At 42.7% G+C, this 13,596-nt stretch overlaps 1 protein-coding gene across 1 annotated transcript in view; it reads right to left on the minus strand.

Moving 5' to 3' along the window:
- Positions 1 to 13,596, minus strand: part of LOC119912750 (zinc finger protein 271-like) — a 73,561-nt gene that overhangs the window by 3,928 nt on the left and 56,037 nt on the right. The window contains exons 2-4 of the mRNA XM_038732040.1: positions 12,586 to 12,817; positions 7,298 to 8,033; positions 3,807 to 3,820 (exon numbers count right to left, since the gene is read on the minus strand). Of these exons, the coding sequence (XP_038587968.1) occupies positions 3,807 to 3,820; positions 7,298 to 8,033; positions 12,586 to 12,654 (819 nt within the window). The 5' untranslated portion in view covers positions 12,655 to 12,817. The remainder of the gene's footprint in view (positions 1 to 3,806; positions 3,821 to 7,297; positions 8,034 to 12,585; positions 12,818 to 13,596) is intronic.

The following is a 13,596-nucleotide window of genomic DNA, read 5'->3' on the forward strand; positions in this document are numbered from 1 at the left end:
ATTTTGAGAAGCATGAATATCCTCTGAGGAGAAAACTGTAAATACAACCTCCAATGTACAGAAAGCATTTCTCCACTCAGCATCATGAAAATGGATCTAAAGCTGTGAGACTGATGGATTCACCAGGCAGAAAACTTTGGTTACAGCGCCCCCATGTGGCAGAGTGGGGCCAATTTTCTCCATGTGTGAGGACTGAGGACAGAGTGAAGTCTAATGTGTTGAAGATTTATCACTCCAGAGTAAATGAGGAGATGTCAACAACAACAAGTCAAACAGAACAACAGTTTGGTCCTTCAGCTTTAAACCCGTGTTTTTATTTCATCTTCCCTTCGACCGTGCCACTTTTGTCCGGTCCGGTTTGACTGTTTATAAAACATGAAGTATGAATTATCACCCACTTCTGTGTTACAGCTTTAGCCAACTTCATTCCAACTCATCAACACAAGTTTTTCATTTCTTTTTGGGCAGTAGACCTCGTTTACATGAAATTACACCTAGTTTTTAAGGAGAATCAACAGAAATGATGAGTTATTTTGGATTATCACAGACTGGTATATGTCAAATATTAGCCGGGATATTCCCAAACAACAACTTTCTGAGGCAGAAAGAACCTCAGAACGGCTCTGATTATTCTGACCAACAGGACCAGTTTTACAGAGACTACAGAGATGAAGGAAGACCTGCTGGAGACCTCAGTCTGACCCTGAAATCCCCCACAGATGGAGACAAAGGACGATACTGGTCTAGCAGACACATCAGTAGAGAGAGAAACGTCCTCTCCTGCAGGAAAGAACCAGGAACAGAAGCAGCTCCACTGATGACCGATCAATTATCCGATCTGACGCTGGATCAGAGAGATAAGGGAGGTGAAGCAGAAGATGGAGGGATGAAGACAGGAGGACACTTTGTTAGTTTCTTCTTCACTCTGACTCTACCGACTCTCACACCCAGTCTACACACTCACTACTGATTTCTATTAATCAGTGATGTCAGAGTGAGGTCAGCGTCATGTCACATGTTGATCCGCTCTGGGATCTGGACTGAAACATGTCCTTGTTGTTGTTTTGGAGACTTTTAGTGTCCATGAAGGTCCCTTGTGGTTTAGGTCCTCTGTACTGGACAGAGGTCTCACACTGGAGGAAACTCTGCTTGTGTTTTATTCTCACACTCAATATATTCCACTTTTTGTCAGTTGCTCCATCACGTTTTCTAAAGCACTCTCACAGCTCTCTAAAGATTCAGTTGGCCGTCCTCCGTTTTCCATTGCAGACAGTACCCAGGCCAGAGATAGCACCCCTCAATCTAGCTGGTCGTCATAGAGACGCCACACACAACTGATCAAAACGCAATTAATGCGACGCACACACAGCTGTCTCTTGATTTAAGTTAAAATGTTTCAACATTACTCAGAATCTAAAGACAGATAAGACGGAGGTGATACGAAAAAAGTAGCTGGTAGCAGGTACAAGTACAATTTTTACACAAAGGAAAACCAAAAGAAGGCGAGTAGAGTCGAGGCGAGTCGAGGTGGTACCTTGCAGTGGAGAAGGTGCTTTACGTCTCTCTCTCCCTGTTTGTCCGCTTCGGTGACTTTCTCCATCAGTAGTAGGCTAGGCTTTATAAAGTCACCGAAAAGAAAAAGTCTTCTGGACTTTTCCTCCGGTGATTCCCTTCACAGCAGCAGCTGCATGCTGCGGAGGTGTGCCGACAAAGTAGCCTATCAGAACAAAACTAACGTGGTAGCTAACAAATAACATCTGACTGGTGTGTCCAGTGTCGCGACTTGAAACGTAATCACCGTGTTTCTCTGATAAATGCAACAGTGTGTCGTCTAACCTGGGCGGCCCGCGGAAGTGTATGTGTGCGAAACACTGACTGAACCGTGCTTTTCTTTTTACAAGCCAGGTCTTTAACAGTGTCGACCTGCACTGTGTCTCAGTCCATCTTGTTGAGAGTTTGTGAGTAGACAGCTGAGTGCAGACGCAGAGGGAGGGGCGGGGCTGCAGTGAGGGAGAGAGAGGAGCAAACGCTGGCAGGACTTGACGAAACTAATTAATCACCTCAACATCAAACTATATCGGTATAAACGGTATTGTCCAATTTCATATTTCTTTTGAAATTATATCGGTATACATTATATACCGATATACCGCCCAGCCCTAGCTCTGATCACAGTCAGCACCTTCCACTTACACTAGAGTCAAACACAGGAAGCTGGACAGACAAATGTCTCCACACAACAAGCGAGGAAGTGTTGGAGAAAGACGTGTGTGGCACGTGAAGTTTGTTTTTCAACACACAGATGTGTAGTGATGGTGTAACCCTCCCCTCCATGTCTCTGCTGGGACGTCCTCATAGGCAGCATGTTGTCTCTGGGTCATTCTGCTTTCTTTGTCCTCCAGCCGGTGACCCAGAGATCCACCGAGCTCCTCCATCATCCAGCAGAAACAGTCTGCTTGTTGATTGGTCGGCTGATCTGATGGACAGAAAAGTGGAAAATATAATATTGCTATTCCTGCAGAAGTGTAAAAGGGAACAACAGCAGCAGAGGCTCTGAACATCTTCATGATGATTCAGCAAATGGAAATGATTCCATGTGTGTGAATCCAAATCAGAAATGAACTCACTTTGTCTGCTTCCTCTTCTTCAGCCAAAAGGCTTCTCTCCACAGACCACAGACCCAGAACCAGCAACATCTACAGAAAGCAACAGGAGGATTGAGGAAAAGCACAAGACTTTGGGAAAGGGAAGAAGTCGAGTTAGTATTATGTATTAATGGGATATGGTTTCATACAGATGGAGAGAGAGAGGAGCTCAGTGCAACACAGACAACACCAAACCAAGCTTCAGTATTAGTGGATATGTGTAACTAATATGTGTTCGAGTCCACTGCGAGACACCATGTGTCCATGAGCAAGACACTTAACCTTACGTTGCTCCAGAGGCGTGCGACCTCTGACATACAGCAAATGTATGTCGTTTTGGATAAAAGAGTCAGTTAAGTGACTAACTGTAAATGTAACGTAACAAGTTCTGGTTAGCTCGGTTCCTGTATCGAATTCTTCCTACGACATTGATCAAAGTTTGTATCTTTGTTTCTTTAATAACAGTCTCTCCATCTTTTATGGCGGTATCTGGCCTCTTATCTCTGATCACATCAGGCTAAGAGGAAGGTCTTTGTGTGTTCAGTCTCTTTTCCTCACTAGAACAATCAAAGAGAAAACCCAGTTCATCACCTCAGTTTGTGACTGTTATCCAGGTAAGACCATCTTTTCAGAAGGGAGAAGTTTTGTCTTGGCTGGCCAGTCTCCAAAACTGACACTTGTACGGTCATTAAAGAGGGGGAGTTAAGCTGGCAAGGTCAGAGAAGCTTTTCCAACCCTTATTATTAACTCTGGAAGATGAGTGGGTCTGTGAAGTGTGGGATGCATGTGATTTCAGTTGATATTTTGCTCACATGCTGTTTATTTCATAATAAACTGGCGTTTAATCAAATAACAACAACCTTACTGGGCTGCTGATCTTCCATTATAGGAGGACTGGTTGTTTCTATTAAAGGTAACAGGATATAACCCTCTGCACACAGTTTGCTCCTCCAGTGACTTTAAAGTGAAAACTATCATCTGTTGAACAAACTGGAGCTCCTCTGCTGCCTCCTGCTGGCTGCTTCCTGTCACTGTCAGTCTGTTCGTCCCTCAGGATAAACTGGAGAGCTACAGAGTTACAGTTACAGTAGTCCTTATAGCTATGTAGTTTTATAAGCCACCTGGATTGAACACAGCAAGTGATACAACATTCGTAATAACCACGAGAGACTTGCCTTGGATCCTTTGGTTCCTTTGAAACCACAACTTTTCTCTTGGATTACTGAGCATTTCAGGAATGATGGAGACAGTGGTGATGATGATAATGTCATCATAACCATCGTCCAATCCCTGGTCAGCCTGGGTCATTACCAATTGTAAAACAGTTAATGGTCTGCGCTTGCACTAATTACAACAGAACAACAATTCTTGTTGAAAGGAAACAGTTCATTGAACTTCCAGTTTCAAACGATGAGTCAAAGCTTCTATTTGTGGCGACTAATTTAATGAGAATATTGAAAAGAACTTGAGTCCAAGTCTCAAGTCTCCAAGCTCAGATTATTACAGCACCAACCCTGGCAGGATGCAAGTTAAACAGAAAGCAACACATTTACTGACAGAACAGAAAGCAGCCAGCTGTTAAAATGGAGTCAGATAATGAAGACGCAATAATATTTGATTCATCAGACTTTCACAAGAACAAAGGTTTGTTCAGACTGAACACAAATGTGGTCTGTAGTGGTTTTGTAGTCCCTGTTTATTCAGCGCCTCTTCCTCCTCACTGGATCAAACCACAGCAGTTAAACCCAGAGGCCTCCAGTGGACCTGGTTCAGGCCTCTTAAACAGTTGGACTTTGTGATTTTTGCCCTGTCTTCAAGTGTTGATATTTGGAGCAGGTATAAACAGACGTCATGACTAGTTTGTTTGAAGCGTACCGAGTACTGCAGACGTTGATCTCAGAACTCAGCAGAAACTCCCCTTCTTTAGTCTCTTTCTTACAGTTTGGTTTTGTGTCTCTCTGTTCATTAATCAAAGACAAACCTGAAACAGAGCTCAACAGATTCAAAAGCACATTCAGCAACAGAAATAACAGCAGATCAAAATCCATAACGCATTTAGCCAGATTTTACATCAGGTGTTCATGTTTTTAAGACATGGGAAGGTCACACATTTTATGTATAATGAACATGAAATGTGTCAATAATATTTATTGACTCAAAGTATAAACAAAAGAAAATAAAACAGTAAATACAGATATAAAATATGGAAAATATGTTTAAAACACAACAACAACAAACAATATTTCATCCAGCGTGGAGCTTCCTTCTTGACTTTGGGGAACACATCTGTAATAAATGAGTCTAAACTCAGGCCTCACATACTACCTCTTTGTTGGAGCTTTTGACCACATCCCATGGCCTTCTTATGGTCATCACATGACTCTAGTCCAGGACAGTCACATGATAACACGTGGTTGTATTCAGGTGGAGATGGTAACCTCTGTCTCTGTTCACAGATGTTCTCTGGTGTCAGATGCTAATGTCCTCCTTGATCTTTCTCCGGTTGTTGACTCGTGCTCTAGATCAGCTAACCGGAGACACCTCAGTCTGCGCTGGCAACCTGGGGATGGCCAACTATAGCAGCTAAAGACTGAGTTTCCGTGGTGCGGAGCAGAGTTAAAAATGTATGATGCCTCACCTCCAATGCGACAAACTATACTTATTACAGGTACCAGGATCAGTAAAGGAGTCAGAGGAATAGCTAAATATTTGACAAACAGAGCAGGAGATTGAGAGGGAAAGTGAGAGGACATCGCTAGCTGCAAAGCTAATGTACGACAGCTAACAAACAACTGTGGGATTTAGTTAGAGTGACTTATAAGAAAAATCTGAGTGCTTAAAGCTACGCCAAGTTTGAAAGAATAAAGCATAATTCGCTGATGTAATGTAGAACATGGGCGTCATAAGGCCTGAGCCTCAAAAAAAAAAAAAAAAGATCAATGTTGAAGCTATCAAGTCTATCACTGATTAAAACACATGAAAATAATATGATCATTTATAGCACGAGTATATAAGGCAGGTAGATCTTGTAAAAATATTATGACTTGGTTGCATCTTTATTCTCAACATGTCACACATACAACAATGATTTACACACTCCGTACTTTAACGAACTCCTCCTAGGGATTTAGTCCGACTGACTTCAAATTTCTGCTGTGCCTTCTAAAGGCATTGACGATGAAAAGTTGTGCTATCTGTGAGTTTTCGTCAATGGGCGTGTCCGTGGCGTGGCGTCAAATATCAACTCTTCGCCATGACACAGGAAGTTGTTGTAACTTGTGTAGTGTACATGCTCACATCTGAACAAAACTTTACGTGCTTGATAACTCTCCCACCCCGAATACATATAAAAAGCCAAAATTAATTTATATTCATAGCGGCAAGTGCTATGTAGCACTATGGGACACAGGAAGTGACGTATAACACCTTCATGCAGCGTGCGAACCGCCTAGCAAATTCACAGCCGCACCGGCAGAGCTCCAGAATATGGAACGTGGCCGGCTCACACCCGGACGTGTTCCACGTGCGAGGACCCGCCCAACGCTGCTTGCAGCTTTAATTTATCTTTGTCTTTGAGACCACAGTGTAAGTTATTTGTTCAAAGGCATATAGGTCTAAAAGCAAAGAATACAAGCTTTAGAAAGTTTAATTTATGATTCAGATAATTTTTGTTCTAGCCTACTATACAAATAGACGTCAAGCTAGATTGCTTCCAATATTAGCTTACACTATTAATTGTGATTGTGCTCACCTTTATTTTAAAGTAAATTAGTTAGAAGTTGTTTCCCTTCACATTGCCTTCTTAGTCTCTTTTCTTTTTTGGTCCCTTAATTGGGGACAGACGTGACTGTCAAGGAACATCAATGCTCCTGCATCAGCAGTTACTCTGCTCTTTAAGCCTGTTTAGAGATGAATCCTAGTGTGGGGCAGACTAAACCATTCTGTCTTTTGTATGGGGAGAGGCCCCATGGTGCTTTCAGACCAAAAAAAGAAATGAGCTTTGGGGGCAGTGCGTTTACATACAATGTAAATGTAAAGACGCGGAGAGCCGTCATTTCCTTGAGATTGTCGGGACATCACAGACCGCTTCAGAGGATTGTTTGGAGAGTACCAGGTACAGCGAAGGAGTAAAAGGCTGCAGACCGACGAAGAGCTGCTAAGCTACGGGGACAGAGCCGGGGGCAGTGCTGCAGTCGGACTGGATTATGCTCTGACAACCAAAATATTTTCCTGCGGAATTTGATCCGTTAATTGTAGTTAAATCACAGTAAAATGATACTTTGGGTTCATACAGCTGTAATAACTGCAGGTTGTGTTTATTTGCATTGTGTGTGAATACTTAGCAGTTGTCCAGCGATAAAACACCCACAAGGAAAGCGTTGCGAGGATTAAACCCGACTCCACTTTTATTTTTTTATTGGGGGGTATACAAAGTCTCAAGAGTTTACTTCCTCAAAGAAAAGAAATGGGGAGGGCGACAGTATATAGTTATAGCATTGATAACATAATAGAAAGTTACTGTTACTGAAGCTCAGAATATAAAATCTCTGCTATCAGGGCATGAAGAGGAGGCAGGTGGAAACAGCTAGCATGTCTCTGAAAAATGTTCAAAATTAAGCAGTGTGACTACGTTGGTGGCGTTTTTAGGTTACTACAATGAGAAAAAGATTTCCCACACTGGTCACAGCTGTACGGTTTCTCTCCAGTGTGAACATGTTGGTGGATTTTCAGTTTCCATGATGTAGAGAAAGTTTTCGCACACCGTTCACAGCTGTGTGGTTTATCTCTAGTGGGAACAAGTCTGTGTCTTTCTAGGAAACCTGACTCAGTGAAAGCTTTCCCACCTTGGTCACAGCTATACTGTTTCACTCTAGTGTGAACACGCCTGTGTCTGTCTAGGTCACTTGATTGAGTGAAAGCTTTCCCACATTGTTCACACCAGTATGGTTTCTCTCCGGTGTGAACACGTTTGTGTTTCATAAGGGAACCTGATTTAATGAAACTTTTCCCACAGTGCCCACAACAGTACGGTTTCTCTCCAGTGTGAACACGTCGGTGGACTTTTAGACTACCTGATCTAGTGAAAGTTTTCCCACACTGGTCGCAGCTGTATGGTTTCTCTCCAGTGTGAACACGTTGGTGGACTTTTAGATCATCTCCTCTACTGAAAGCTTTCCCACATTGGTCACAGCTGTACGGTTTCTCTCCAGTGTGAACACGTCTGTGTCTTTCTAAGTCACCTGATTGAGTGAAAGCTTTCCCACACTGGTCACAGGTGTACGGCTTCTGTCCAGTATGATGTCTCTGATGAATCTTTAAATATCCAGATCTTGTGAAGGATTTGTCACAGAACTGACAGCGGTGACGTTTGAGTCCCTCCCTCCGTTTCTATAACAACAAACAGACATACAGAGAGAAACACAGTAAGTGAGATGTCATGGTGGAGCGAGCTATCTACAACCATAAACGCAGCTCACATCATTATTGGGAGATACAGTGCCTTGCGAAAGTATTCGGCCCCCTTGAACTTTTCGACCTTTTGCCACATTGCAGGCTTCAAACATAAAGATATAAAACTGTAATTTTTTGTGAAGAACCAACAACAAGTGGGACACAATCATGAAGTGGAACGAATTTATTGGATATTTCAAACTTTTTTAACAAATAAAAACTGAAAAATTGGGCGTGCAAAATTATTCAGCCCCCTTAAGTTAATACTTTGTAGCGCCACCTTTTGCTGCGATTACAGCTGTAAGTCATTTGGGGTACGTCTCTCAGTTTTGCACATGGAGAGACTGAAATTTTTGTCCATTCCTCCTAACAAAACAGCTCGAGCTCAGTGAGGTTGGATGGAGAGCGTTTGTGAACAGCAGTTTTCAGTTCTTTCCACAGATTCTCGATTGGATTCAGGTCTGGACTTTGACTTGGCCATTCTAACACCTGGATATGTTTATTTGGGAACCATTCCAGTGTAGATTTTGCTTTATGTTGTCGATCATTGTCTCCGTCCCAGTCTCAGGTCTTTTGCAGACTCCATCAGGTTTTCTTCCAGAATGGTCCTGTATTTGGCTCCATCCATCTTCCCATCAATTTGAACCATCTTCCCGTCCCTGCTGAAGAAAAGCAGGCCCAAACCATGATGGTGCCACCACCATGTTTGACAGTGGGGATGGTGTGTTCAGGGTGATGAGCTGTGTTGCCTTTACGCCAAACATATCGTTTTGCATTGTTGCCGAAAAGTTCGATTTTGGTTTCATCTGACCAGAGCACCTTCTTCCACATGTTTGGTGTGTCTCCCAGGTGGCTTGTGGCAAACTTTAAACGAGACTTTTTATGGATATCTTTAAGAAATGGCTTTCTTCTTGCCACTCTTCCATAAAGGCCATATTTGTGTAGTATACGACTGATTGTTGTCCTATGGACAGAGTCTCCCACCTCAGCTGTAGATCTCTGCAGTTCATCCAGAGTGATCATGGGCCTCTTGGCTGCATCTCTGATCTTCTCCTTGTATGAGCTGAAAGTTTAGAGGGACGGCCGGGTCTTCGTAGATTTGCAGTGGTCTGATACTCCTTCCATTGCAATATTATCGCTTGCACAGTGATCCTTGGGATGTTTAAAGCTTGGGAAATATTTTTGCATCCAAATCCGGCTTTAAACTTCTCCACAACAGTATCTCGGACCTGCCTGGTGTGTTCCTTGTTCTTCATGATGCTCTCTGCACTTTAAAACGGACCTCTGAGACTATCACAGAGCAGGTGCATTTATACCAGACTTAATTTCAAACAGGTGGATTCTATTTATCATCATTAGTCATTTAGGTCAACAATGGATCATTCAGAGATCCTCACTGAACTTCTGGAGAGAGTTTGCTGCACTGAAAGTAAAGGGGCTGAATAATTTTGCACGCCCAATTTTCAGTTTTTTTATTTGTTAAAAAGGTTTGAAATATCCAATAAATTTCGTTCCACTTCATAATTGTGTCCCACTTGTTGTTGATTCTTCTCAAAAAATTACAGTTTTATATCTTTATGTTTGAAGCCTGAAATGTGGCAAAAGGTCGAAAAAGTTCAAGGGGGCTGAATACTTTCGCAAGGCACTGTACACTGAACAAAATTATACAAACGCAACACTTTTGTTTTTGCCCCCATTCATCCCCCCTTTCATCATGAGCTGAACTCAAAGATCTAAGACTTTCTCTTTGTACACAAAAGATAACAAATATTGTTTGCAAATATTAGTGAAAAATATTTGAGAGAAATAGGCACACGAAAGTGTTGTATTTATAATTTAGTTCAGTGTATGAGTTTTGCATTGAAATCGGCATCTGTGTTTAGACTCTCAGCCGAGAGTCCGATCCTTGACTCATGCCACGAGTGTTGCATATTTTGCCCACCAGATAGCGCTCTGCAGCTCCCCTGTTAACAAAAAAGTCTGCCGGAGCAAGTAGAAACAACACGGAGAGTGGCTGTGTTACCGGTGACTTAGTCATTTGTCACATTACTTACATGACTTAAATTATGTTGCTTTTATCCAGCCAGTTTATCCAGTGGGTTAAACAACTGCTTGGGGTGGGAGGCTGGGGTCCGTGAGTTTCGAACAATGAACCTGAGTAAGCTTCCTCAGTGGAGGAAGGACTGAGTGTATGATTGAACATAAGTTTTGTTAGTGATTATTTTGAGACCATGAGGTAATTAGAATTTTTTTACTAAGTGGGGCGTAGGGGGGGCTCTGTACTTTCTTAATTGAATTAAAAGATAAGCCGAGTGCCAAATGAAATCTCAAATCAATGTCCGCTAAATATTTCATCAGCCCCCCGAGTGCAGAGGTGAGGGTCTTTATACCACAGACACTCATGGTCAGTTACGGAGAACCGCAGCTGTTGAACTGCCAGCACAAAGCGAGGATAATGTCAGAAGGCAGATTCAGACTTTCAGACGATTTATGCTACAGATTCCTGATAGTAGACATTTATCACCATTTAGTGATCGGGTTTAGTTTTTGTGTGTAAAATCACTGCAGTGAACATGAGCGCACATCACGGTGGCTTAAATTTTCAGTTTTCAGTATATTCAGTTTAAAGTTCTTGGAATTCAGTTTCAAATTATTAATACAATTATTCAAGTTAAAACAATACCAATTATGTTTTCAAACATTAAAAACATGTTACAATTATTCACGTCCAGCAATTCAGATTCTGCTGACACAAAGATCTGCCCATATGGGCCCAGCATGAGAAAGACCAACCTGATGGAACAGCACCATGGAATATTATAACCATGTGATTTCTTGTACCTCACAATCGCCTTGATTTGTGTGTCAGAAAAACTTTTTTTTAATGTCACACCATGTTTTCTCAAGACTCTCAGGCGATTTTATTAGCCCAGTCTCTTCGGTTAGGATTTATTTTAGGTTCATACAGTTTATATATACACAGAGTACATTCATAGACGGAACTAAAACAAAATACAATAACTCCACCTTCATTCCTCATACCATGTCTGCAAAGTCAAAAAAACGTTCTCCTGTCCTATGTTGCACCTCTGGCAGCGCCAAATTGACAGCGTCATGGCTCCCCCTCGTGGCAGGAGGTTTATAACATCAAATAATAAATATAACAAAATGGTTCATTTTCCTTTCCAGCACCTACATTGTTTAAATAGCCCTTGCGCCCATCTGTGCACCCATGGGATTGTTGGCCGTAAAAACGAGGTGCGATCACATCGAAAACAACAGTGCCATTGAACAACAAAAACCTGGTCTAATCAATCGATATTGACTAGCAGCTATGTACATCGTTGCACACCGCTGTAGTGCAATTACGTCCGACTGCGGACTGTTGCAGTCCCATGGCACGCCCTCACGGTAGAGTCTGTTATGATGTCTATGAAGATTCTCAGTCATCCAGGTCATAGTTATCCAACGAAGGTTAAACTTGGACTCTAGATAGCTTCCTTGACACCTCTTTCAAACCATCCATCTTCTCTGTCTAAAATGTGCACCTGGTGATGGTTTGAAAGAGGTGTCAAGGAAGCTATCTACACCAGGGTTGAGAAGCCGTCATTGAACAGAGGAGGGGGTCTACGCCACCACTTATCCCCCACTTACAATGCTGTCCTTTCATCACTTCCCAGGAAACTCAACAAACGTAACCTATTGGCCTCAGGTGAAGATACCAACGATGGTCGTTCAGTCTCGGCCACAGGTAGTCTCAACGACTGTAACGACTGTCGTCACAGCAACAAGGAACACTAACGAACCAGCGGTATCGATGACCCAAGATAACGACCCCACTGAGGTTAAATAGCTGAGTTTCCCTGCCAGTCAGTCAGAACTGAAGAAGTCCTTTGGATAAGGGACGAAACGTCTTCCAGTATCTTCAACCAAGTCCAGTTGCCCTTCATTTTAACCTTCGTTGGATAGTCTGTTATGATTGGCTTTAGCCTTCTGTGGTCTGTGCGACGTGACAGAAAAGGCCTTACGCCACGCCCCCTGAGTCCTCAGCCGGACTCTCCTCCTGCAGTGCCCACACAGCCCCGCCTCCTGTCACTCACAGCGCTTTCTTCTTGTCTCAAAGCTCCGTTTGATTAGAGGCAGACAGACTGACAACACACGAGGAAATATAATGACTCCGCTTCACTTTTCACCAGCATTGTTTCTGCTGCGCGCTCCCGACGCAACACGAGCTGCACCGCGCATGCGCAACGCGGGAAACTCACAGCACAAAGAAAAGAGAAACGCTCGTGAGTTTTTCTTTCAGCTTCCTCTCTTCAAGATGAAAACAGGAATCACGGAGACACTTTGGAAATCAAACCACGTCAACACAAACCCTGGAGCGGGTTTTCAGGCTCTGATCTCTAACAACAGAATGAACGGATGATACACGGACCCTCGAGACTCTTCCTCGTGTCTTTAGTCTCGTGATGAAGTCATGAACACTGACCTGAACATCGGTGCTATCAGAGCACGAGGCTGCTGTTTGGCTCCTGTGGTCCGGGTTCTGGTTCTCCATCGTCCTGCAGGTCTCCGCTGTGACTGGTGGACCGTGTTGTCCTGGACTGAGTCTGGATTCTGGTCTCGGAGCACTTCCGGATCCCGCGGAGCCTCCGCGTTCTCGCTGTGACGGCGCCCCGCCCCTTAGTTACTGTCGCTAAGGCCGTTTAGAAACATGGCTCCTTGATTTCAGGCAGAAGATGAAGTTTAGTTAGTTGGTTTCCTGAAACCAGCTGATCATATTTGATGTGTATGAGGGAGTGTGCTTCACACAGAGCAGAGTTTTAATGAAGCGCTTGTTATTATCACATCAGAGGCTCATGAAAATATCCTGCTGAAGCTTTTTTTTTAATGACCCGTCCAAACAGATCCAAACACAAAGCCACTGAAGGAAAACCGTGTGTTGTGAATGACAAACCTCTTTTGTCTCCGTTAATACAGAATAAATTAGAAATATGACAACAACATGTTGATGTGATGCTCACTTCATAAATAAATCCTGCTGTGAACACATTTTGACAAATAAACGCAGGTTTCAATAAGACGCCTGCTCTGTTTTTTGTAAAAGTTATTTGGATGTATTTAAAACTTCCTAAAATCAATTGGTTGCCACTTCAGCTGCTTCTAAGCTGCTAAAATTGTGAATTCAAATATAAATGTTTAAACTTGTGTCATATGGACATGCTCCACATTGATTGGTTAGATTCTCCACAATTCAATCGTTCAGTTCATTGTAGAGAGTCAATGAGCCCCAAAGTCTAATTCATTCAGATTTACCGGCATGGTAAAGAAGAGATGAAAAAAAAGTGCTGACTTTGAAGCGCTTGTTAAGTCCGTTCCTCGATTATTTATATTCCTTCAGTCCTTAAGATTCCACCGATAAAAAAATCGAAACAGGTTTTCTGAAAAAATGATCCTGTCCTGTTAATGCTTTCGTCACAAATGTTTGTGTACAGATTCT

Source organism: Micropterus salmoides, unplaced genomic scaffold (genome assembly GCF_014851395.1).
Source record: "Micropterus salmoides isolate LMB-PRFRI ecotype aquatic unplaced genomic scaffold, ASM1485139v1 Ms_hic_scaffold_2, whole genome shotgun sequence".
Lineage (NCBI taxonomy): Eukaryota > Metazoa > Chordata > Actinopteri > Centrarchiformes > Centrarchidae > Micropterus > Micropterus salmoides.